Consider the following 27,037-nt stretch of genomic DNA (forward strand, 5'->3'; position numbering starts at 1 on the left):
AGAGTTCGGTTGTGTATTATTCTCCGGCGCCGCGGCTTACAAGCTACGCCCACTAGTTTTGCTAGAACGGGAAGCGCTTCGCTTATGTCTGGGGCTTCCAAAGTTTGTAGCCAACGCTGTACTCTACAAGGAAGCACGATTACCTTCCCTTGAAATGAGATTTAAAATACTCACCGTTCAAGCGTTTATAAGGCTCTATGAATCCCCACTAAGAAGGTCTCATTCGATCTTCATCAAACAACGAGTCCAATTTTTTGGAGTCAGATGGCCACGGTTTCACACGCCACAAGTCATTGTATCGCAATCATTATTGAATCCGTTAGACGTAAATATAAATGATATAATCACAGAAAACAGAATCTCAAATTCACTAGTTATTACTTATGATGACCTATACCCAAATAATGCAAAGCAGCTTCCCTCACATATTCTTAACGGCTTACTCCAGGATCACTTGAATCAACTCCACACTAACGTAATTATAGCAACGGATGCTTCGCAGATTGATGAAAAGGCAGGAGTTGGAATCTTCTCATCATCATTGGACTGGTCTTTTTCTATTCGGCTTCCCGACTTCACTCCAATATACCTAGCGGAATTCCTAGCTGTTGTCCTAGCTTTACGAAAGCTACAGTCTTCCAGGTCAACGGCGGTAATAATCACAGATTCTTTGTCGCTGTGCACCTCACTTACTGCTCCCGGCGAGACACACATATTGAAAACTTTGAACTCACTGGCTCCAAGTCATTTGAGAAGTTTACGATTAATATGGGTACCTGGCCACAAAGGCATATTTATGAATGAGGTGGCAGACAGCTTGGCCAAGGCTTCTATCAGCGGCCCAGTGCTTCCCCTTCTTCCAACAACGGGCTTTATCACGTCCGCCAGGTTCAGAAGATACATCCTTTTAACATCTCACTCGAACCTCAATTCATCATTGGAACTACGCCACTTACAATTCCCTTGGAGCAGGAAGTTTTGCAAAACAAGACAAACGGAGGTTACATTAACGAGACTACGTTGTCGAGTCCCATCTCTAAATTTTTACATGCACCGATCTGGTCTGGCAATATCCCCATTGTGCCATTTTTGCAATGCATTAGAGACGATTGAGCACTACCTACTGGAATGCCGGCGTTTCTCCTCCACGAGGAAAATGACATTAGAAATTACAGTGCGACAGCTTGGTCTGCCATTGAACACTCCAGTACTGCTGTCTTTCGGAGCGTCTGTGCTTGGGCACTCACACAGGAATGTTTGCTTCGCCTTAGAAAAATTTCTTATTGAATCAAACCGATTTCATTGATGACCATATTATTTTATTCATTCCTCCTCTATTGTCTCATTGATATATTCAAGATACTTTTTTTTTCTCCTCTACGTAGCATGACAATCTACTGAACCATTTCGATTTTCCCTCGCCTAAATTCATGTAACAAAATTTTAGATTTTTACCTCCTTTTCTGAACACATAAGCAAAGTCTGCCCGACTCTTGGCCAATCCCCGCGAGTGGGTAAGCGTCAAACTCATCCAGGACATCATCATCATCATCATCATCATCTATTCGCCAGCGTCTTGCGCCAGTCTCCAGTACGGAATGTCGGGAAGCGTCGAAAAAGCGGAGGATGTGGAGGCTGCGGAGGCACCAGAAGGGACTCCTGGGTTGTCCTCGCCCGCTGACCCCGCTTCATTGGCCATGGCCGAAATTGAGGTGGAGCTAGTCCGACAACTTCTGCTGCAGCTGTACGAGCAGCTTATGCACCAGGTATGCCTGCCTCTATAATGGCGGCCAAAGTGCTTGGCGCGAAAGTGGGGAGGTGAAGGGGTGACAGGGACGGGCGACTTGTCCGTCACTGAGCTTCCTGGCTGAGTGAGTGCCTGCAGCAGCAGTGGTATGGAAAGGTAAATTGGGGTGCTCTTCTTCTCCCTCAGTGACCCTCCATTTTCGACGCTGCTGCATGCCCCTGCATCCTTTCGCTTTGTCTTGTAGTGCCTTCCTGTTACGGGCATTCCATCATCAAGTTAGCTAGTAAATTGTATGATTGCTCCTAGCCAGATTATATGGGTTGACTAATGCAATAACTTTCCCTTCACTCCGACACCAGTTCTCCTGTCATGACGACATACTATGCCGCTTTCCTGGTCTTCGAATTTCATGGTCTGGCCTCTTCTACTTTTTCCTTTTAATCTAGGCTATATAGAATATCAACTACCGGCGTTTACTATCATACCAATAATTCCACATCCAAATTGCTTAACGTTACACAGGTCATACTAAGAAATTCAACGACGATTATGATACTTCCTAATGCGAAATTTGAGCGCATTAGGGCGTATCAGGGAGCATACGTGTTTTATTTTCACGATATTTTGCAGGCGAGGACAATCGGGCTCGTGCGGCAAGTTGCAACCAGAGCGAAGTGTGGCGCGACTGCCTCGCTAATTGGCAGATCGTGGGAGGCAGCGCGTGGGTGACGCGTGGGCGCGATTAGCATCAGCCGCCGCACGCAGACCTCCGCTCATGCAGCGTCATCGGTGAACAGACGACGCGCCCATCTCTGACGCTATCTTGTAGCCGTCGCCGACGCAAGGCTCGTCTTGCGCAGCATTACGCTTTTCTTCTCACGCTTTCGCCGTACCCTCCTCCTCCGGTTTCCTCCTCGGGCTCTTTTCGCTGTCGCCGTCTTTCATCGGCTGCACTCCACGTTCGCTCTTTCATCCTTCGCCGCGCTCGTTCGCTCGATGAAGAGCGACGTCCACGTTCGCCCCAGAAACGGGCACCGAAGAGCTGCGCTCTAAGATAACTTATTCGGGACGCTTCTGTCGGAAATGTCAACCGGTAACGGCTCTGCTTGGGATCTCAGCTGGAGCACACGACAGCGAATCAGTGGAACAAAGCGCCGCTTAGTGCAAAGTGAAGCGGCGGTCACAGGTTTTACCTATAGGCCCTGTTTGCAGCTATCATAATTAAAGACGCTACTCCTTACAACGTGAAATTCTCTCACTCAACAGAATATTCATTTTTCTGTAGGCATTTTCTGTTTCTGTTACCGTATGCCGGACAGTTTCCTACCAAGAACGTTACTCGCGTCCACACTTTCATTACACCAATGCCTTCGGTACACGCACGCACAGGAAGGTAACTGGCCAACTAGTCATGTTGATAGGACAAAATTAAAATTCAAAGGTGTGTAACGTGTTCAAGATTAATCGCTGCAATCCACTGGCACATTTCCAATAAGACAATAACGGAACGGGTGGCACCGAAGCCGCGTAGCTTTTAAGTGTTGTGGAGTTTAAGTGTTGAGGAGTTAAGTGTTGAGGAGTGTTAAGTGTTAAGCGTAGCTTAAGTGTCAAGTGTTGGCACACAGTACAACTGTGTGCCAGTGAAGGGGTACGATAACTCTGCCGCCCTGATGCCTCAGGTCATCACGCTCATCGTGGCCGTCTCCATCTGCATGCTGAGCGTGAGCGTGCTGACGCGCGTCCTCCAGCAGAGCCACAACGACTACCTGCAGATGGGCTACATTCGCTTTCCGGAGGACGCTGCAGGCGCGGAGACCGTCGTGCTTATGAACTCCTTCGGGAATGCCTTCAGCTTCCTCGTGATGATCGTGATCGTCAACTGCGCCTTGGTGCTGCTATACAAGAGGGGCCACTACAACATCATCAAGGCGAGCATGCGTGATGCAACCCGTCGGGATAGCGTTCGCTGTTTCCTTAGTTACCAGCGTAGATCCCTTTCCCTGTTCCTTAATTAACGTGCATCAGTGTGCGCAGCCATTCCGGAACACATGAAGTTTACCAACTGTCAAGCTGCTGGTCATATTCTTAATCAAATGTAAATTATCAACGTCCTGTTACGTGCTGTAGGAGACTTCAAGGATTCGGTACAAAGTACGACGTATAATGCCAGATCGCCTGAATGTGCGTGTTTTGGTGTGTTTACAATCCTCAACACATGTTTTAGGAACCGCTTTCTATACGTTGAACTGAATCCTGGGGATTTACATCCGGGGTTTTACGTCCCAAGACACTGATTTGATAATGAGGCACGCCGTATGTGAGGGAACTCCGGATAGATTTCAACCACCAGGAGATCTTTGGAGTGCCCCCAATGTACGGGACACGGATGTTTTTGCATTTCACCTACCGCGACCGGGACTCCATCCCGCGACCTCGTGCTTAGCAGCCATACCCGCGAAACTACCACGAGGGGTACTTTGTATAGGTTAAAGGGGTTCGTAATAGGTTAAAGGGGTTCGTAATATCTACATGTATTGTAATAGCGAAGATACGATTTTCAATGCCGTCGACGCATGAGAAACACTGAACGCATGAAAAACGTTGAAGCTTTTTTTTTTTAAATCGGTTAGTGAAGTATACAACCCAGTCCTAAGCGGCCACTCGCTGTTCCCGAGTATTTGCTCGTTATTTGTGCACATATGCAGGCCTGGATGATAACTGGAAGTGGCGTGCTGCTCTTCCTGACGGGCTACTATTACCTGGGCCGACTGGCCTTTTACTTCAACGCACCGCTGGACCACCTGACGTGTTCGCTGTTCATATGGAACGTGGGCGTGACCGGCATCACGTCGCTGTACCACGACGGGCCGTTCCTGATGCAGCAGGGCTACCTCGTGTACATATCTGTGCTCATGGCCGTGGCGCTGGAGGAGTCCTTCCCCGAGTGGACATCGTGGATCCTCCTGGTGCTCGTCTCGGTGTGGGACATATTCGCCGTGCTCTGCGTCCTGGGCCCGCTCCGGATCCTGCTCGAGACGGCCAAGGAGCGAAACGAGCCGCTCTTCCCGGCTCTCGTGTTCTCCACGTCCTCCGCGTGGTGCTACGCCATCGGCGCCCGCTCGTCCCTCGACACTGCTGCCGTCTCGAATCACTCGCTCGCCGACAAGGAGCTCCTACCCACGGATTCGGCGTCCGATCCTCCAAATCGGAGGGGAACGCTGACTTCCGAGTGCGCCGATCGCACGAGCAAAGCTGCGGCTTCGATTCGCTCCTGCCTCGAGGCGGCTGAGGTCGACTCGCGGTTGGCCTCCATCTTCCGGGAGCGCTCGACGGCTTCGCCAAAGAAAGAAGACAACTTGCCCCGATTTAGCGATCCAAAGGAAGCCAACGATCCGCCCGGCTCGACTGATACGACGCGAGGATGTCGGAACGAGTTCGATGCGAAGACCTCCACCGGGTCGACTGCGAATTCCGCGGCCGCCGGTTCTGTCGTCCCGGAGAATCGCGGAGAGTCGCACGCGGCACGGCTGCTCCAGTGCCGCGACGAAGGCGTCGCCGCAGACAGGGAGGACGCTCCGGCGCCGCTGTTGCCTCCCACCGCAGGCGTTCACAGGTGCCGCCACCACGGCGGAGCCCACCGGCGCCGAGCCGAACGGCGCCAGGCAGAGCGGGAATCGGGGGACGAAATGCCGGGCAACCAGGGAATGAAGATGGGCCTGGGAGACTTCATCTTCTACAGCGTGCTCGTGGGCAAGGCGTCGCGACACGGCACCGCGCTGACGGTGGTCGCCTGCTACGTGGCCGTAATCGTGGGCATCCTGCTCACCCTCTCGCTGCTGGTGTATTTTCAGAAACCGCTGCCCGCGTTGCCGTTCTCGATCGGTCTGGGTATCGCGGCCTACTTTTCCAGCTTTTATCTCGCCGAACCTTTCATCGATGTCGTGGACGGGACCGTTTTCTAACTATAGCGGTCGCTTGCAGCTGTGGCGGCCGACTTGCCTTCTTCTTTGATAGAGAATAGCAGTGAGATAGATATACGATCAAGTTAAGCAGTAAACCAAGAACGACCTCAATTTTTGTCATTCTTCGTCGTAAAAGGGGAGCCCTTAAGGTGTTCATGCTGCGCGAAGTTTTCGTTTGCTATTTATAAGCTTCTTATTTGTGTCCAGAATATTCATTTTCTGAAATGGCATAGGTATAGCTGGGCTAACGTTAAATAAGATCGTAAGTCCCATGGTCAACGCGAGGTTTCAAAAGGTGAAAGCTTTTGTTTGTCACGCTCAGTGTTCTCAAAGACCATGCATGCGCCATCATTGGCAGGTATTAGCTAGCCCCTGTGGAGTCTAGAAAACGATAAAAAAATAAACACACAAACACACATAAAGACCTTGTTTTGCAATCAATTTACATGGTTGCCATATTTAACATGACAAGATGCTGTTTCAGCTCTCCCGACCATGGCAGAATTCTCACAAATAACACTTGATTTTAAGCTGCGTCTTCACGTCATTTAGATAATATTTGCAACGCGCGAGCACGCTTAAGGCTCAGAAAACTATAGGATGATGTGAACACGCTATGGAGCATGAAAGCAAGTTAGATGACGAAACAGGGAGGACGAGCACTTGTTCCATTTCGCTGCCTCTCTTGTGCATCAGACGTGTGTTCACTCCCACTTCAACCACATGCTATACACACGAGCTAGTCCAAGAAGTTCTTTTTTAATTTATGACATCACTTGAAGTTAAAATAAAGGGTAAGCAAAGATGGTGCAGTCAAAACGTTAACGGGGTCGGCGCATTACGTCCTTCGGTAGTGCTTAGCGAAATTACGTAGAGTTGACGAAATAGGGACAGCATCTACTACGCTCAACTTTTTTGTTTTCTCAGTACAGGTGACGCATAATTTGAGGGGGCGAGCGACAGCTAATTTCTGGAGTTTTACGAGTAACACCACGATCGGATTACGAGGCGAGCCGTAACGGAGGACTCCGAATCAATTTTCACCACTGAGGGTTCTTGAACGCGCAAATGCCTTAAGTACACGAGCGCTTCTGCATTTCGCCCCCGACGTAATGCTGCCGCCGCGGCCAAGGTCGAACCAGCAACCTCGAGCTCAGCAGCTCCATGCCTAGCCACCGCGCTGCCGCGGTGGGTCTAGCAGGCAACAGCATAATACCAATGAGGCGCCGAATTGATGATGGTTATCCCATAGACATTATTCCAGACAGGCAAGTACCCAGGGGGGGGGGGGGCGCCCCCTCCCCTAAATTAAGGGGCATACCCCCTCCCCCCCTCCCCACCCTCGCCACCCCTCCTCACACATTCCTAAAGCGACGCCAGATCAATGTTGAGACTTCGCAGCGGTTCATCGGTCAGCATTATACTGCCTTTTTCACTCCTTTTAGATGGCGGCAGTTATCGGCATCTCTTGTATTGTGAAGGACCGTTTTCTCGTAGATTTCCGCACCCGTGCGATTAACTCGAGGTGCGTTCAGACGTCACCATCTATTCAACCGTCACGCGCATAGCTGTTGCTTATGTTCAACCTTCTTTGTTTAGGCTGATCCTGGGACCAGGAGAGGGATGCGGCTGTTACTAAGCTGGTCTTAACTCTCATGGAACGAGTTGCGGCCGGAGAAAACGCCAATTGCGTTCAACTTATCCCTTCGCTTCTTTGTTTCCTTGAGTTACGGCTCGCCGCGACGCTGGCAGATGCCCGGAACCATATACACGTTATATGGGTTAGATAAGGCGGGAAATAATGTGAAAGAGCGTCCATCATGGAACCCTGCAATAACCCTTAAACCCATAAGCAAGATGACTGTCGCCCGTTACCTCGTCTGTTTTTCCTTAACTGTATAGCACTTTTCGTGCAAAATTGGCAACTGGAAACAAAAATCGCAAGGAGTTGAGAAATTAAGCGATATACTAAGGGAGAGAGCCAAGGCAACAACCAAACTGCAAGCAGAAGCGAATAATAAAAAAGTTAAGCGTTGTTTATGAGACTATTTATGGATCAACATCTTTTTATTGAAATAGGAAGTAGAGATAACGCCGCCGGAAGTGGAGAATGTTTTTCTAACCTTTTGCAGTGAGCGCAGTACGTCTAGAATCGCAGAGTCCTGCACTCTACGTGGTTGTATGGGACTGGCGGCCGCACAGAGTTACGCAATTCGCGGAACTGTCAAAACTGGTCAACAAGGCGAAAATAACTGATATTCGAAACTATAACATGAGAAAGACTGAAAAAGCCGTAAAAATGAACGCAGCCTGAAATCAGTAAAAAAGAAACCTGGCATAGGACAAACCATGATGTATGCACTAAAGGATAAGAAGGATAACATCATCAGCAATCTCGAAGATATAGTAAAAGCAGCGGAAAAATTCTAAGCTGACCTGTATACAGTACCCAGAGGAGTTACGATTGTTCACTTAGAAACAGTAATGAACAGGATACAGAAACTCTCCTATAACTAGCGATGAGGTCAGAAGGGCCCTGCAAGACATGAAACGATGAAGAGCGGGAGGATAAGGTGGAATAACAGTCGATTTAATCAAGGATGGAGGAGACATAATGCTCGAAAAACTGGCGGCTCTTTATACGAAGTGTCTATCTACTGCAAGGGTCCCAGAAAACTGGAAGAATGCAGACATTATATTAATCCACAAAAAAGGAGACGTTAAAGAATTGAACAATTATGGGACCATTAGCTTGCTCCCAGTATTATATAAAATGTTTACCAAAGTAATATCTAATAGAATAAGGTTAACACTGGATTTTGTCAACCAAGGCAACATGCTGGCTTCAGGAAGAGATACGTTACAATGGATCACATCCATGTCATCAATCAGGTTATCGCGAAATCTGCAGAGTACAATAAGCCTCTCTATGTGGCTTATATAGATTACGAAAAGGCATTTGATTCAGTAGAGATACCAGCAATCGTAGACGCACTACGTAATCAAGGAGTACACAACGCTTACGTAAAAAGCTTGGAAAATATTGCTACATGCGTGAGGTATTCGTTTGTTTGAACGAGGCGCGTAGGCGCCATCACTCCAGAAAAGAGAAGGAAGAACGAACTGGGCTCGCGCTGTGAATCTAACCGGTCAGTGCTGCAACCGTTGTTGTAAATATAATCTGTAAATAGTTTCTCGTCTTACTGACTCGTCTTTCGCGTTAGAATATCTACAGAGGTTCTACAGCTACCTTAATTCTACACAAGAAACGCAGGGAGATACCTATAGAGAAAGGGGCCAGACAGGGAGACACAATTTCTCCAAAGCTGTTTTCTGCGTGCTTAGAAGAATTCAAGCTATTAAACTGGGAAGGCTTAGGAGTAAAGATCGACGGAAACATCTCAGCAACCTTCGGTTTGCCGATGACATTGTTCTATTCAACAACAATGCAGACGAATTACAACAAATGATTGGAGACCTTAACAGAGAGGGTGTAAGAGTGGGGTTGAATATTATTATGCAGAAGATTAAGATAATGATAAATAGCCGGGCAAAGGAACAAGAGATCAGGATGGCCAGTCGGCCACTAGAGGCTGTGAAAGAGTATGTTTACCTAGGTCAATTAATCAGAGGGGACCCTGATCATGAGAAGGAAATTCACAGAATAATAAAAATAGGTTGGATCACATACGGTAGGCATTGCCAGCTCCTGACTGGAAGCTTACCATTATTATTGAAAAGTAAGGTGTGCAATCAGTGCATTTTGCCAGTGCAATATGTCCACTGCCAATGCATTTGCCAGTGCATTTCCCTGTGCATTTTGCCAGTGCATATGGGGCAGATACTTGAGAGCAAGTTAAGGACCACGCAAAGCGCGATCGACCGAAGATTGCTAGGCATAACGTTAAGAGAGAAAGAGAGTGGTTTTGATAAGAGAGCGAACGGGTATAGACGATATTCTAATTGACATCAAGAGGAAAAAATGTAGCTGGGCAGATCATGTAATGCGCCGGTTAGATAACCGTTGGACCATTAGGGTTACAGAATGGGCACCAAGAGAAGGGAAACGCAATCGAAGACGACAAAACACTAGGTGGAGCGATGAAATTAGGAAATTCGCGGGTGCTAGTTGGAAACGGTTGGCGCAGGATAGGGGTAATTGGAGATCGCAGGGAGAGGCCTTCGTCCTGCAGTGGACACAAAACAGGCTGATGCTACTGCTGCTGCTAATGATGATGGTGGTGGTGGTGATGATGATGATGATGATGATGATGATGATGATGATGATGGTGGTGGTGGTGGTGGTGGTGGTGGTGGTGGTGGTGGTGGTGGTGGAGGTGGTGCCCCCCCCCCCGAAAAAAAATCCTGGGTACGTGCCTGATTCCAGACCAGTGATTGGCCTTGAAACTGGCGATCGAACGACAACGAAAGTGTATGCAAGGCTATTATAAGTCTATTAGAGCGATATATATATATATATATATATATATATATATATATATATATATATATATATATATATATATATTAATGACCGCTGGCAGCTGATGCAAGCAATGCAGTCGTGGGTGGATTTTTACTTTTTTTTAAACTGTCCTCTGTCAATCGTGAACGTGAAAAACCTTCCCTCGTGTCCCACACTTCGTTATTCGCACGTGACGTAAAAATGAAATCCAAGACTCAAATCACACGTGGAAGCGTTAAAAGTGTTTGTGATATAAATTTCAGTGTTACTTTCGGTGCAACCCGGTAAGCCACTTTCTCAATAGTAAAGTGAAGTAAAACCGAACAACTTCTATATTGCAGAACTCTAGTACGTTCTACTGCTTGCGATGTTCTTTTTTGAATAATCAGAGCGCGCTACTTCTGAACAGTTATAGCGATTGCGGCTGAGCATGAGACGTGTTGAACTCCGCAGTGGGCGCGCACAGATTCCTGCCTTTTGTCCGCCGTGCTCTAGCGTGTGTGCATGTTCGTAATCCCGAGTGCTCCACAAGCAGAAATAAGCCATCTGAATGCAAATAACCGCTCACCATGGGCCCCCGATGGCCTACGTGAATGGTGGAGGTGATCAATCGGCGCCTGCATGACACTTTATGTATAGAGCAGCGCAAACTTCTACAAGTTATTTGAAAAGCGTGTTAATGTCATGGTTGTGAGTAATCTGCGAAGTATGCGTCGTCAAGAAAAAGCAATTGCCTCGAACCCCGTTTTTTTTTTGTGCAGCACAACTTGCGCTTATGTATCTACTTACGATATTTTAATGCTCATAAGAGTAAGCAAGAACTTCAACCGAGCTCAATGAGGAATAATAGTTAGTAGTGTACAGCATTATGTTGGCTGAAACTATAGAAGCGAGGCGTTGTACTACGACCCGCACCGTTTTGAAAGGGGTCTCATCTTGACTTCAATCTTTCGATGTATGGAACAACAAAGATGAATCGCGTGCGTCGGAGCATGCGCGGGATTCGTATGCAGGCGGCATCTTTTGGTGGCCGAGTTTTGTTCGAAACTCATTACTCTTCTCACATGTAAGTCACTGTTTCAAGGAAATACCTTGTCGTGTCTTTCGTCTCCAGCACTGTAGTTCGAACGTGTATATTGTTAGTGGCTTCTTAGTGGCTTGCAAAATACCAATAAATTTCGAAACGTTCGGAATTTATTTATTGCATGAACTTGACACATAACGTAGTAGTGAGACCGATGACACAATTTATGGACGTTTGACATAGGCGAGCTTATATCGCATATATTTAAAACAAAAAATTCAGACATTTCATTGCACCACAGCTTCCTTGAAGTGCGTCCAGTTCGCATTCAAAATAAGAAGGGAATGTCAACTTCCCACGCGCTTGTTTTCTTGACTGAAGTGTTACAACTAGCGTTTCAAATATGACGTCGAGGAGAGCGGCGAGTTGGGTCGCGCTATCGAAGGACGTGTCGCTGTAAGAGTATTTTACACGGCTGCAGTGGTAGGGGCTGACACTCCTGGCTACGAAGGACGGACGTCACGGAGAGAAATTTGAGCTTCTTCCTTGGCCTCAGGTCGCATCAGGTATGCTTGGTTGCCTTAGCGTATATTTTCAACACACTTTTGTTTTTGTTAGGCTTGGTTAAACCTACGGGGTGCTTCTTGGATTAAGAAGCACAGTCGTCACCAAAGAGGGCTCACCCTAAAGAAATCAGCAAGTTGGAGTACTTGAACCTATTGGCCTGGAGGCTATGAAGATGGTGCGAACGAACAAGTATTTCACGAGGGCAGCCTTACAGTGTTGACTTAGAAGCGAGGCGGCGGAGTTTCGAAACCGGCAAAGGCTTGACCCTTCGTAGTGGTTCGCTCTGTGCGGGTCGTTGCAGCACGTTGAAGCAGCCTGGCGGCTGCAGAGGCCTTCTTGCCCCGCTTGGACGTTGGCGTGCCGTCTACCGCTGAACTGCGAAAAACTGGACGTGGATTGCGCATTCGAATATCACGAACGTGCCAAACTGTTGTGTTCTTGCTAACGCTAGCGCGTGCTTCAGTATGCCTGGTACTCGAATCTTTCCGTCTGGCAGCGACTATCGGTGGGCCGAAAGCGCCAGCGCGGGCTGTGATTTCACTTTTGACAAGTCGGATGCGAATAGGGTTCCTGTCGACACCATATATATTAGCGATGTTATAGATAGGCGCCTTGCGAATGTGAGTGGCTTGCTTTGTTAGCATAGGCACCGCATGACTCACCGCAGCAGCTGGAGTCAGCATAGCGGGAAAGGTCATGGTCAGCCCGTAACCGGCAACTCTAGCGGATCTAACCGGGTTTGATCCACGAGAGGCTGTGGATGACTTTGCGATGGCGGGCGTCGGATGTCTCGTTACAGCAGATCGAATCGGCCAGGCAGGCAAAATTCTCTTGTCAGTAGTCATTGCCTCAGGTAGACTAAACCGTCGTGTTTCGAGGACAGCTGTGAAAGGTGGTGTACCGGCCGTATTCGCGGGAATCTGAACACCGCTGTTATTCAGCCTAGTGGATGGCGCCTTTTCATCGAAGACAGATATTGGGACGGAGCTGACCACTCGACTTCCACGAGCGGTGATTGCTGGCTTCGTTGTAGTAGTAGCTCGATTGCCGGTCATCGCAGTTTGGATGACCATAGCGGGAAAGGTCGCGTTCCTCCCGGCGCCTGCATCTTGTGCGGAGCTTCTTGGCACACCGTCACCATTGGCTGCCGCTGCGCTGGTCATGACGGGCACTGAAAGGCGAGTCACAGCAGCTAGGATGCGCCAAGCAGCCTCTAGCTTTGTCTCACTAGCCGCTACATTAGTGTAGCCAATAACGGGCGTTTTACGACCCACGGTGGTCAATGACTTGCCCGCATTTACCTTGAGAGCGTCATTAATGCGCCAGGCAGGGACAGTTTTGATTTCGCTGGCGCCAGGAGATCCGCCTGGACTGGCCGGAGCAGTCGCAAGATTGGTAGGCGTTTCAGTGTTGGGGTCGCTCAATACGGAGCTGCGTGTGATGGTCAAACTGTCCGCGCTCTCTTCACTATTTCGCGTCGGCGTCCCGGCGGCGCTTATCGCTGTCGTTAAGGCAATGACACCCTCGTCGCCGTTACTGGCAGTCTTAGCTTCTGCAGTTCTGTTTCTCTCTGTACCAGTACTGGCAGCCTCATTAGTTGCAATGAATTGGCTCTCTCCCATCCTTCGTGTCCTGATGACGTTTCCCTTTTCATCTCTGCGGATGCCGTTCGTATCGGTATTAGTAACCGTAGAAATTTCTTCGGTGGTTACAGTCGGTCGGTTCTCGGTGGCCTCGATTGTTGCACCGGTTGCGTTCGCGGGAATGTGAGCACCGCTTTTATTCAGCCAAGTGGGTGACGCCTTTTCATCGAAAGCAGAGGCTCGAACGGACATCCCCGTACCAGTTTCTCCAGTTGCGGTCGTTGACTTCGTTGTAGTAGTCCGCCTATTGCCGGTCATAGCAGGTTGGATGGTCATTGCTGGAATTATAGTGTTCGTCCCGACGCTGTGTATAGGGTGGCGAGCTTCCGAAGAAACTGTGGCTTCTCGATGGTTAGTCTCTCTGTTTTCGATGCTGGCGATAGGTGACGTGATGATCGTAAATGCTTGGCCGCGCTGTCTATCCTTAAGTGCATCGATTGTGGCAGGCAGGGGCACGGAAGTATGAACACCTGACGTCGCCGTGAAGCTGCGTAAATGCGTACTAGGCTCCGGTGTACTAATCTCTTTCGCAATTCTTGCGGTTACGGGTACGACAGTGGTCGATAATGCCTTGCGTTGGTTTCTTGAAGTCGCACTTTCAGTGAAGCTCTGGACAGTCGGTGCGCTAACAGCAGCCACTGTCGCTGGATTGATGCCGGCGCTGGTGCGGAAATAGCCCGGCAACACCGACTTTGCTTTCACCGTGGAAGCAGTGCCCGATTTGCGAATGCTTGCCATGTGCACTCTTGTTACGTCTGTACCCGCGGCTGTAGTTTGCACGGATGCGTCGCGACTGATGCCTGGAGTACTGACAAGCATGGTGTGCACATTTGTGCCCTCGGAACGTACGTCTCCGTTTGTATATAAAATGCCGACATTTGTGCGATTGTATTCATTTAGTACAGGGCTGCTGGTAGTGTTCCCTGCAGTATCTTGTTGACGAAACGTCTTCCCAAGCGAATTTTCGCTAGCAGAAGAAATTCGAGAAGAGATTGCTTCTTTCTTAAAATTTTTAGTACAGTCGAACGGTAGTACAGGGCCGTTGTCTAGCGTCTTCGGCGCAATGGTAATTAAGCGCCAACCACCTTCGAGCCGATAGCCTTTACGGGTATGGATGTCAATCAGTGTAGGAATGGTGCCGCTTCCGACCACCAGTTGAGACGCGTTGGGGGGCGCTGCCGCGTCTAAAGACGTCGCTCCGGTCGCTATCGAGATCGCCGCTTCGGACGTGGCCGTTGATTCGCGGGAAGCGTTGAGCACGCCCACGTCCGCGGTTATCTTCTCGGCTTTCCGTGCCTTGGCGCGCCCCACCATCCTCGCTATGACGTGGCCGGCGATGAACGTCAGCAGGGTGAACGAAACGAGGATGAGGGGAACGGAAAAGGAGAGAAGGAAACGGTCTCGGAGAGGCAGCTTGTTCAGTGCCACGGCCCTTGCCCTTGACGAAGCACCGCGAGACAGCGGCCACAGCGGCTGCTTCTTGGCCTCCTTGCTGGGAGCTCGTTTCTTGCCCGGCGGTGTCTTGATGGTCACTCGCATCGTGTTCCGAGTTGCGGGCTGAGCGCGCGCATGTCGCTCCATTTCTGCCAGCGTTGCAGGCAGAAGTGCGGAAGTGCGGCCTCCAGTGCAGTTTTTTTACGCCGGTGACGAAGTGCCGCCGAGGCGAAACAGGCGCGATGGTGTCGTTGTAGGCTTAACGATCTGACGTGAGCACAAGCGCGACTCGGAGAACAGACGCCACGGTGCGACATTCGGGCGCGCCCAGATTCTTCTTCCATTTCTTCTTTTCCAACTTCTCGCCTCATGCGCGCGCCCGCTTCGTGGTTTTAGGCCCTCGATTTTAGACCCCACCTGCGGGCAATTGCAAAAATTGTCACGCTTTGTATAGCGTACAGATCGTCTGCGCTACTAGATTTACTGAAGCATACCACTGAATTTCCGAACTCCGGGCAAAACCAAACGAGAGACTCTGCCATCAAGACAAATCGTGAATAACGTAACAGAGGGCACTGCAAGCGTAGCTTTCTCAATGTGCCTTTGCCGAAAGAGGGGAAGAAAAGGTACTGAGGTCAGCCAGATGGTGCGTCTAGTTTGTTGCCCTACAAAGGGGGAACGGGTGAAAAGAAATGGAATGAAGGCATAGCTTTTTATCCCTACGGAATGAAAAGAAAGAAGAATGAAGGCATAGGGTGCCGCTTCATCTAACTCTTGATGCTAGTGAAAAGCGCATTCGTCACTATTTCACATGAACGTATCTGAGCTAAATGACATCGGTTGTGGACAAAGAATTTATGACTACGCCCGCTCTTTCCTGACCTCTCGCATCGCGACAATAGGCATCGGCACTACGCGCCCAGACCCTTTTCCCATGCCCAATAGAGGTACACCGCAAGGGGCGATACTCTCCGCCTTCTTTTGAATATCGGCATGAGACGCTTAGCCAAAACACTCGACGTCATACCCGGTCTGGGGTACGCGTTATATGCAGACGATATTACCCCATGGGCAACAGGCGGCTCGTTAGGACAAAAAGAACAAATCCTGCAAGAAGCAGCGACCGTTGTTGATACCTTCGCTCGCAGCAGCGGAATGAGCTGTGCTCCCGATAAATCAGAATTTATCAGGATCCGAGGTCGAGGCCGTCAAACTCACGAGCCGGTCAACCTCTTTCTAGGAGACAGTCAGATAAGGGAGGTCCAGAAAATGCGAGTCCTCGGACTGTGGCTGCAAAGCAACAAATGAGTAGACCACACCATTAAAACCCTTAGGACTACGGTGAAACAGATCACCCGTATGATTCGTAGAGTAACTTATCACCGAACAGGTTTCACGGAAAGAGAGACGATCCGGCTCGTTCAGGCTTTTGTGCTAAGTCTACTCACATATAGTCTCCCTTTCCAGGACCCCACGAAAACAGAACTAAAGGCCCTAGATGCGTCGATCAGAACGTCGTACAAAGCGGCTCTCTGCCTACCGCAGGGAACCTCTACTGAACGCCTGCTGGCCCTCGGGATTCACAATAACTACGAGGAGCTACGGGCAGCGACGCTCATATCTCAATGGGAGGGGCTTAGCTTAACCTCCTCTGGCAGAAAATTACTTTGCCGCGTAGGTTACCCTACTCGTCCACAATATTAATTAATTTATTTATTTACAAATACTGCTATCTCATTTTAGAGACATAGCAGAGGTGGGTTACATAACTTATGAACATAACATGTCAACCAACGTGGTTAGGCAGTTTTTTTTTTAAATTGTTTAGTCGGCAATGAACGCAGAGAACCATCTAAGTTATTCCATAATTCAACAGTGTGTGGAAAAAAACAAAACTTGTAGCAATCTATTTTTGAACGAAGGGATCTATGTTTAATGGGTGAGTTCGTCGGGTTACTCGCGCAGTAGGTGTGGTTAGCGAGATAGGCGCTTCGATGTTAGATGATCCGTGAACGATTTTGTGCAGCAGGATTAGGAGGTCACACGTGCGACGAAATTAAAATGGGTCCAGTGATAAAGCGTGTGCATGGGATGACGGTGAAAACATACGGTCGTAACGGCCATAGATAAATCTAACAGCTTTTTTCTGAATGGATTCTAATTTGGAAATGTCCTGTATGCGATAAGGCGACCACACTACAGAAGCATACTCTAAAACAGGTCTAATGAGTGATTTATAGGCCGAAAGCTTGCACTCTTTAGTGCCGTGTTCTAAAGTTCGTTTTAGGCACCTTAGTTTTCGCATCGCTTTAGAGCAGACTATATTGATGTGATTATGCCAACTAAGGTTAGTTGTGATAGTAAGTCCAAGGTATTTGAACTCGTTAACTTCGTTAATACTGTATCCTTGTGTGCTATACGTAAATTTTAGGGGCTGTTTCTTATTAGTAAAAGACATTGCCACAGTCTTGCTGAAGTTAATGCTCATCTGCCATGTCTTACTCCAGTCTGAATAGGATGAAAATACGTTATTAAGCACTTCATGATCACGAAGAGTACAAATGTTAGCATAGATCACGCAATCATCTGCATAAAGACGTATTTTCGCTTGTGTGTTTCTGGCTACTTCAATAATGTCGTTAACATATATGATGAATAGGAGCGGCCCGAAAACTGAGCCCTGCGGCACCCCTGACGTAACCTGTGCTATAGAAGAGGTTTTGTAATTAAAAGTGACGGATTGGAATCGCAGGTGCAGGTAATCGGATATCCAGTCAAGTAGTTTATTACCAGGAAAGATTGCAGCAAGTTTTAGAAGCAATTTTTTATGGCTTACCGTGTCAAATGCTTTTGAGTAGTCGATAAAGATCGCATCAAGCTGACCGCGGTTATTTAGTGATGTGGCTATGTCATGTGTGAATTCCAATAACTGCGTTGTTGTAGAAAATCCTGCTCGAAAGCCATAGGCAGTTGTATGCGGGAGAAGAACTCGAATCTCTGCTCAAAGTCCTTCGTGAAAGGATCATAGTAGCCCCAATCCCCAAGAACATGAGTCCGAAATGCCACCGAGGTCGTAGACGTTGTTAGATATGGCGCCGTTTCCTGAGGCTACTTCGAGTTCCCCAAACCACTTCGAATCGCAGCACAGCTAATTGAGGAATGCAGAAGCAGGAGTGCCACATTCCTGAGGCAGGACACTTGCAAACAAGTTCGTACGCCGCCGGGATTAGCAGGGGCCCTTGGACAACAGAGCCCAATCGTCACCCTCTTCGCCTTTGAAGAAGACATTTGCTACCGCTGCGGGGCCGTAGCACCGGGAGCAGGTGGGCCTTCGGACAATGGAGCATGAGCGCTCCCCCTCCTTCTCCTCCTTTGAAGAAGCGCATTGCAACTCTGCGAGGCAAGACCGCAGGGGGATCAAGTGATCAAGCAAGGGGGCCCAAGCGGCGACTCTCTTCGCCGGGTATGACACCATCGCACGGGCGCCTACCATTGGCTGAAAGTGGCGTCATCTGAGCGGACTCTCCCATTGGTCGAACATGACGTGACTTCCAGTGCTCGAAGGGTTTATAAGAAGCCTTCCAGAGAGACCTGAGCAATCTTAAGCATTCCCGCATTCCCTGATTGACCTCTCTCGAACTTCTTGCCGCGGGCCGCAGCGTCCGAGTTGCTGCCGGCCCGTAATGACAGCACGACTGTTACTTGACGTCTCACCTCCCTGTACATAATGTAGAATAAATCTCCCAAGTTTGGTTTTCATCCCGACGTCCGGCCTCCAACCCCAACATCTGGTTGGCAGCGGTGAGATCGCCTCCGAATGCAACAGCTGGTGGCAGCGCTACGGATCAACCTTCGTCGAGAGAGATCCTAAGGAACCGGGAAGAGCGAAGAAGAGAGAGCCTTCGTCGAAAGAGGTCCGAAGAAACTGGGAGTAGCGAAGAAGGAGCGAGCCTTCGACCCAGGGAGTCCGGAGGAACCGGGAACAGCGGACGAATGAACCAGATGGCAGGGTGCTGCAACCGTAAGTGAGCGCGTGGTTTTTTTCCTCATGATTCGCCAGACTCAAATGTTGTGTGTTCATTTTGATAGTTCTGGGAATCGGGAGTTTGATGCATTGTGTGTTTGCACAAATTAATTAAGGAAAACAGTTTTAACCACCTGTCGGGGCAGCTGCCATGGATCTTAGAAGGTTGACGAGGTTAGACTTGTTGTTGGTGTGCGACGATTTGGGAGTTGAGGCGGACGAACGGATGAAAACGCCAGCTATCATAAAGGCGATTAACGATAGTGGCAATGATGGCAAAAGCATTGAGCTTGCTTGGGAGGTGATACAGGAACCACGAGAGCGTGAGCGTCGTGGACGTGTGCGAGAGCGTCGTGAACTTAAGAGTGAGAGTAAGCGTGAAGAACGCGAGAATGAACGGAAGCATGAGCTTCAAGAACTTAATCTTAGGTGTGAGCGTCACGAACGGGAGTATCAGGAACAAAAGCGTGGGCAAAAGTATGAGAGAGAGAAGGCAGCACTGATCAAAGAGATACAGTATTGTGATCAGTTAGTGGCACAGAGACAACGGCTGTCTGAGAATTCTGTAGGTAGTACAGAGCGAAAGAATGAGGAAGTGTCTAGATTTTCGCTAAAAGCCGACGAAAAGAGTAGTGCCTGTGAGATTGGCTGCAGATTCATAGGAAAAGGGAAAAGGCTAGCTGCTAACGATGCCTTAGTGGCAACAGAGGCCGTTAAAGGCCGTAGTGAGAGCGAAGAGATGCTGTGCCAACAGATGACTATGGAGACAGCTAGGCCAGCTGCGAACAAATTGGCACAGTTACCGCGTGTGTGCGTCGCTGGTAATGTTAGCGAGGTTGCTAGCGAAGACAAGGGTACTGCTGACCCGACAGACGCGAGCACCCATGTAGAGCCAGATGTGCGTGCAGAAGTGAAGTGCGAGCTGGACGATGCAGTTGAGAATAGTTCTCGGGGTGGCGAGCTCCGTAGCTCACGAGGGAACAACTGCATTGTTCAGGGATCGGTGCGGCTCTCCGCCAGTCTAGATAGCCTAGATAGGGATGATTCCGTTGTTAATCATTCGGACTGTGCGCGTGAGACAGCGATCAATACCGACGGGCTGTGTGTCGATGCACAGCGTGAGCTGCGCAATGTAGCAGAGGGCAGTTCGCAAGAGTGCGAGTTGTCTAACTCGAGTAAAGCCTGCTGCATTGTTCCAGAGTCGGTTGAGCTGTCCGCCAGTCGAGGCAGAGAGAGTGTTGATTTAAGTGAGAAGCACTCAGACTGTGCGGGTAAGAGACCGATCCGGGCCGACGAAATGTGTACCGGCCAGCACGAGGCACGAGAAGGCGACATGAAAGCGACTGCAAAGAGAAAGCGCCGTAAAAAGAAGCGCGGTAAAGACCGAAAGACGGTAACTAATGTAGCGCCGCCAAAGATGGCGAGAAACCCAAAAGGGCAGGGCGCGAGGGAAAAGGTGCGGTCGTCAAGGACGATGTTGACGCATCCAGAACGTTCGAGCCACCGGTCAAAGGGGGACCGCGAAGCATGTTCTGCACGGACGCGGACAAAGGGCACGGGGCAGTTAAACTCCTCGTCGTTCCGTAGTTCTTTTCATAGCTCAGCGTGCAGTTCGAAGAAACGCAAGGTGGCAGGACGGGCCCAGGTGGGGAGTAGCGACGCGGTCAATCGAGCTTTTGTTGAAAGCGGGGCGCCAGGACGCAAATTGGCAGGAGACCGTAACGTCTTGGGGGAGCTGATAATGAGTCAGCCCTTTTGTTGTCCCTGGATAGCCAGAGTAACTTTCAAACCGCGCCCACCTCGGGTTCGACTCAAAGCATGAGTCAGACGTAAGCGTTTGGAAAGGGAGGCCAAGAGCCCTTCCGTAGAAATGAAGTGTTTTGTTTTATTTTTGAACATCGGAAAGTTTTCGCGAATTGAGACTAGGATTTCTTTCAATGTTTAAGGTTTGAGCTTTTTTTGTGTTTTCGTTTGAGAAGCTCCGAAATTTGAAGGATGCGTTTTATGTAAACCTGTAGTCTCGCGAGATGTTCATTAATAAGTATATAGGCTTTTTTTGTGTGTGTGTGAGTAACCTGAGGGTCAAGGTTATTGTTGAGAGGCCTATCGTAACGCGCGTGTGTGTTATTTAACCTTCTTTCTTTTTAAGTGTTTTTGAATTTTCTAAGGTTAAGCGCGTAGATTTTCAGTGAGTGCATGATTTGCACGGAGAAGCGTTCTTAGTTCCATTAGCGCGTGTCCTGTGTGGACGGAAGGAAGCAGACTTTATGACTGGGTTGCTAGTGTGTGTTGAGGGCAGCCGTATTCTGACTTCTTTAGTGAGCGTGCGTGGAAAGAGTTATTAAAAGACGCATTAGTTTAAGGGCTCTGCGGAGTGTGTAAGTCCCGCAAGTTTAATTGATCGTTTATGTCACGTGTCCTGTAGGACTTTCAGGGAAGAAACGTGAGTAACCGTAAGTGAAAAGTTTGCCTACAACGCAAGTACGCGTTTTGTTTAGTGGCCACAAGGCTAGTGCGCTTGTGATTACGTACTTGTGAGGTTGACCAGATTGTTCAGTGGCACCATTACGTGCGATAAGTACGCCACTGCGATAGATTGGAAACATGCGGTTCGTGTGGCTAGGCCACTTAAGTTATGTTCGGCTGTTTTCATTTGTTGTTTGCATCGTCAACGACCCTTTTGTTTTGCAACAACAATAGTACTCTGGTCTTGTCGGCAATCGAGGAGAAATGGATAGCTGTTTGGAAGGGTGGTTGGAACTGTTGTCAAAATTGGGGAACTAAAAGATCAGGGTTGATTTTTGACTCAGTAATAGCCTGGCGAGTCAGGGGTGAAGAGCCTGCGCTTACGCGTGGTGCAGCGCTGTGTTGTTTGGTTTGTTTGACGTATGTTCTCCAGGGCCTAGGATCCCGAAGTTCGTCAAACGAGGCTCGACCCCAGTACCCTGCAGCTTCTTTCAGCGTTCCTCATGGCCAGCGAATTGAGTTCACCGGCCATTCAGAACAACCGGGGCGAGGACGAGCTGTTAGTAATGGCGCCGTTTCCTGAGGCTACTTCGAGTTCCCCAAACCACTTCGAATCGCAGCACAGCTAATTGAGGAATGCAGAAGCAGGAGTGCCACATTCCTGAGGCAGGACACTTGCAAACAAGTTCGTACGCCGCCGGGATTAGCAGGGGCCCTTGGACAACAGAGCCCAATCGTCACCCTCTTCGCCTTTGAAGAAGACATTTGCTACCGCTGCGGGGCCGTAGCACCGGGAGCAGGTGGGCCTTCGGACAATGGAGCATGAGCGCTCCCCCTCCTTCTCCTCCTTTGAAGAAGCGCATTGCAACTCTGCGAGGCAAGACCGCAGGGGGATCAAGTGATCAAGCAAGGGGGCCCAAGCGGCGACTCTCTTCGCCGGGTATGACACCATCGCACGGGCGCCTACCATTGGCTGAAAGTGGCGTCATCTGAGCGGACTCTCCCATTGGTCGAACATGACGCGACTTCCAGTGCTCGAAAGGTATATAAGAAGACTTGCAGAGAGACCTGAGCATTCTGAAGCATTCCCGCATTCCCTGATTGACCTCTCTCGAACTTCTTGCCGCGGGCTGCAGCGTCCGAGTTGCTGCTGGCCCGTAATGACTGTACGACTGTTACTTGTTTCTCACCTCCTTGTAAATAACGTAAAATAAACCCTCCCAAGTTTGGTTTTCATCCCTAAGTTCGTCCCTCAACCCCTACAACGTGCTCGAGCTCGAAAGTTAATGCAGCAATTCGGTGGAAACCCGGATGCAGTCTACACAGATGTCGGTCGATGTGGTGCTTACAAGTACGCCCTTGCAGTAGTAGGAGCGGCCGTAGATCAAGGGCTTGTGACTTGCGCCACGGCTAGAGTTGCATCTGCGAATACCGCAGAAGCTTCAGCCGTCGCGCTAGATATTAAAACTAAGCACGCTCTGGGACAGTCGCCGATAACTCTTACAGATTCCCAAGTCTCATGTCGACTCTTCCTCACCTGGAGGCTACCACACAACACCACTCACCTATTAGGATCCAACCTAACGCAGAAACGAATGATCATCTGGTGCCTGGGTCACGCAGGACTCGAGGGCAATGAGAGCGGACGGCGCAGCTCGTGATTTTGTCAACCGAGCGGCCGAACACTCTGACGGAAACCCTTTCTTACTACGAGACAACCTTGAGCACCAACGGCGCGAGCGAAGAAAGTACAGTCCACCACACCATGACCTATCCAGGCGGTACTCTTATGACTGGCGCAGAATAGAGACGCACACATTTCCAAACCTTTATTTGAAACATGCCATTCACCCAACGCTGTACAGCATTCGCTGTCCTTGGTGCGGAGGCCGGCCAACTCTCGCCGACATTACCTAGGATTGCCAGAACAGGCCACCCAAAATTAATACACCAAAAATAGCCAGCAAGCTTTCCGGAAGGGAGCAGTGGGAGACTTGGCTCGCCAGCGAGGATCGGGAGATGCAACTAGCGCTCAAGCCAGTAGGGCCCTGGACTAGGGGCTCCACCCACTCGCTTTCTGCACTTTTTTTTTAATAAATGTTTTGATATATATAGTCTACCTATTCATTTCAATTCTTTTACATTTCTTTCTTATGTTATATTGAACTACCAGTTCCTTGGTCAACTCTTCAGAGTGGGTGTATGTGCTACTAACTTCTAGGTTCTATATCTACATCCGGAGCTGCACACTGGGACTACACTTGGTCACTGAGGTCTGCAGACGTCAGGAACTGCAGCAATTCATGCTTAGTTTATATATATATATATATATATATATATATATATATATATATATATATATATATATATATATATCTATATATATCTATATATATATATATATATATATATATATATATATATATATAAACATGCGAAGGTCATCAGCCAGTGACTGCAGCGTGAGGATGACCTGTCGGTAATGCTGAGGCAATTTCCCGGGAAGAGGTATCCTGATGTTCTGCCGCTTTCGACTGCCATCTTTCCTACACATCGCCAAATTTATTAGCCTTTGAGAGCTCACTTACACTTCTTTCGTTTCCTAAACTAGTAAATATTGGAGAAAAAAGAAATCGGTGACCTGGAGAAGTTGCGCAAATCAGCAGCGTAATCAGCAGTACAGTCAACGCGGCGAGAATGACGCCCCACAATCGCACCAGTTGCGCCGTAGCAGATGCGACAACGTGGTGGTGAAGTGTCACACCGTGCACGGGTAATTCGGGCGTTTCTATACGGCATCTGCACTGGCTTGAAGCCGAAGTCAGCGAATCTGCTAAGGGAACAATTCTTGCATCTCACTTGCGGCTGTTGGTCCACTAGGCGCTGCAGCCTCCAGCTTTCCAGATGACCGAACATCGCAAGGGGGAAACCATCCGATTCAAAGCTGTCGGTGCTTACACGCAACCATCACGGGTGCTCAGAGGCAGTGACATTCGTTTTGTGAAAGGGACACTAAAGTGAAAAATGATTTCTTTTGCATCAGTAAATTACCGTTCTACAACACCAAAAACACCACTCTTACAAAAATAAGACGTTTGGTAAGCCAGAAAAAGCGCAAGAACGAAATACGGGTGGCGACGCCTACTTAAGTTCCCGCACGTGGGGGCTGTGACGTCATGGATTTTGATGGCATCTTCTAGGGCCTACTAATTATATATAGCGGTACAGATTGACTACATTGTGTTCCAAAGGAACCAAATATTAAACATGGCAAGTTTCGGGAACCTTTATTCAGCCAATGCGGCCCAAATGCGAAAAAATACTTTGGAATCCCTGATGTCACGCTGACGTACCGGCGTTGGGGTTTCGGCGCGAAATTGAAATACTGATACTTGGACCTTCATTTTCTCATCTAATAATCAAACTATTTTTTTGAAATGACTACCTGCAGGCTTCTGAACCAATGTTTCATTAGTCTAAACGGATTTATTGTTTCGCTTTAGTGTCCCTTTAAGCATTCAGTCGTGGGGTCGACTTTAGCTCACGGCTGCGTAGGGATGTGGGCTATAAATTAAAAACAAATACATGAATAAAAACAATTTTGTATTGTGCGTTGTGTGCACGTTAGAAGGCCCCGCATCAGGCTTGAGCATTGAAAACGGTTAATGATGGTGCGCAAATTACGCAGTGACTGTGCTGCAAAGTATTACAAACTGCAGAAAAGCCAAGTGTAGACGCCGTCCTTCTCCTCCATAGCCATTGCGGCGATGGGCGAGTAACGTCACGTGCAATGGCTCTTCCACGTCACACGTTATGCCACCGACGGCGGACCAATAGCCATTGGAGTAGCGGTGTCAACTAGGAGGTCCCCGTGAAACGTTGAGCGCGCAGCACCACCTTGGGAAGTGCACTGCATCACTTATAGAGTGTATTATGGCAATGCAACAGCGAGAGAGAGAGAGAGGGAGAGAGACCGGGAAGGCAGGGAGGTCAACCAGAAGCACGTCCGGTTTGCTACCCTGCACTGGGGCAAGGAGAGAGAGAAAAGACATGACGTGAGAGTCGCGGAGTCGGGAATCCCGACGAAATAGGAGGAAGTGATGCGCACCCGTCTCCGATGTAAGAGACGTGCAGGATAGAAATTTCGCTTGCGGGCATGCACTAGTCGAGGCAACTGGAAAGAGGCGTGCTACCCTGGTCAGGGTAGCGCGCCTCCACTCATCACGCGATGCTTTGCGCTGTTCCTTAGCTCGGCTGCACTACCCCTTTCATTTTTTTTTCTTCGGTAGAACGCTCTATAAATCGTTTGCCATTTACCCTAGTGCGTAGCCAAACTTTTCGACGGGTCCTTGTGGATGGCTCTGGTGGAAAGTGTTCCGGGAGGCAGTGAAAGAAAGCTTCGCCTTAAAAATTTACGCTCACCTGCGAGGACTGCCGATTACTGTGTAAACGTTACTGTTGACGTACGAGGGCAATAAGTAAATGCGTGTTTCTTTTAATAACGATCAAAATGCAGTGATAGATAGCATATACAAAGCGACAAACAAAGGGTCGACTTGTCCCCAGAACGAATCTCCATTTGGTGGCGGCGTCTTCCAAGTGGCAACTCGTCAGCTGATGGTCGAGGCACCTTCGGCACTGCCGTTGCCCGCTGCAATGTTTCGGGCGCCACCTTTGGCGCTGTCAGTGGCGCCACCTAGCGCAGGCAGGACGATCAGCGCCGCCTCGGTCGTCGGTCGGCATCGGCGGTGATGTTGGGTCTGGCCGGCAAGCGCTTGCGGGCACCGCCCACCCCGGCGGCGTCGGCCTGTGCGAACCGCAGCAGGTATGCCAGCACGCCGATGACGAGCAGCGCGCAGAGGACGAGAAGTGCCACGCACGCGCTCTCCATGGGGTCTCCGAGGGCGCGCAGCGCTCTCCGCTTGCGCTTCTCGCGGCGGGCGGATCGGGCTCTGCCTGCCTGCGTGCGTTGAGGACGGCTACGTGAAGGTGCGTCCGTAATGACGAAATGAATGCCGGGACTGATACGCATTCAGGCGTAACCACCTGAAGCGTTTCAATGCGTTAGCATTGTCAACGATGGGAAATAACGGTATGGGAGAGAGCTAAGAAGCTAACAAGGAAATAACACAAAAATAAATAAATATAGTCATATCATGAGAAGCCAACAAACACTGGCACCAAGGACAACATAGGGGAAATTACTTGTGCTTAATAAATGGAATGAAGAAACGATAAATTAATGGAAATTAAAGTGGATGAGAAAACAACTTGCCGCAGATGGGAACCGAACCCACAACCTTCGCATTTCGCCTGCGATGCTCTACCAATTGAGCTACCGCGGCGCTGTTTCCCCATCCACTTTCTTGGGTATTTATGTGTACTAGTAAACCCTGGGAGTGCGAAGTGGGAAATGCGAGGTTGTGGGTTCGGTTCCCACCTGCGGCAACCGCCAGCGAAGGCTTCAGCGCCGGGCGCAGGTGGGGAGGGCCCGTAGAGGGCGCGCTGGCTGCGAGGAATGAGAGATTGACGTTGCATACTGCAAAGGGCTCAGAAAGCGTACACCCTATAGGTAAGTCAACTGCGCCTTTAACGCGATTGCGTAATACGGTTCCTTCGCGAGTTCTGGGCGTTTGGGGCAATCATAGAAAACAGCCGCGATCAGATAGCTTTAGACAATTTGTGGGCGTAGGGAAATAATTTAA

The 27,037-nt window shown here is 49.3% G+C and overlaps 2 protein-coding genes across 4 annotated transcripts in view; both read left to right on the forward strand.

Moving 5' to 3' along the window:
* Nucleotides 1-1,567: 1,567 nt before the first annotated feature.
* Nucleotides 1,568-6,199, forward strand: LOC135918630 (presenilin-1-like). Of its 2 annotated transcripts, none has more exons than XM_065452252.2 (3): nucleotides 1,568-1,766; nucleotides 3,427-3,675; nucleotides 4,453-6,198. In XM_065452252.2, the coding sequence occupies exons 1-3, from the start codon at nucleotides 1,599-1,601 to the stop codon at nucleotides 5,707-5,709; spliced, it is 1,674 nt and encodes a 557-aa protein (XP_065308324.1). In that variant the 5' UTR covers nucleotides 1,568-1,598; the 3' UTR covers nucleotides 5,710-6,198. The 2 variants fall into 2 exon arrangements, with proteins under 2 accessions (XP_065308324.1, XP_065308325.1); XM_065452253.2 differs by lacking the exon at nucleotides 1,568-1,766 and adding an exon at nucleotides 1,810-1,903 and having other exon boundaries at nucleotides 4,453-6,199.
* A 5,192-nt stretch (nucleotides 6,200-11,391) lies between these two features.
* LOC135918615 (presenilin homolog) overlaps nucleotides 11,392-27,037 on the forward strand; it is a 98,936-nt gene continuing 83,290 nt past the window's right edge. The window contains exon 1 of one of the 2 annotated variants that reach the window (XM_065452231.2): nucleotides 11,392-11,764. The gene's annotated coding sequence lies outside the window, so the exon portion shown is untranslated. The remainder of the gene's footprint in view (nucleotides 11,765-27,037) is intronic. The other variant, XM_070538629.1, reaches the window with a different exon arrangement.

This window comes from Dermacentor albipictus, chromosome 5 (assembly GCF_038994185.2).
Source record: "Dermacentor albipictus isolate Rhodes 1998 colony chromosome 5, USDA_Dalb.pri_finalv2, whole genome shotgun sequence".
Lineage (NCBI taxonomy): Eukaryota > Metazoa > Arthropoda > Arachnida > Ixodida > Ixodidae > Dermacentor > Dermacentor albipictus.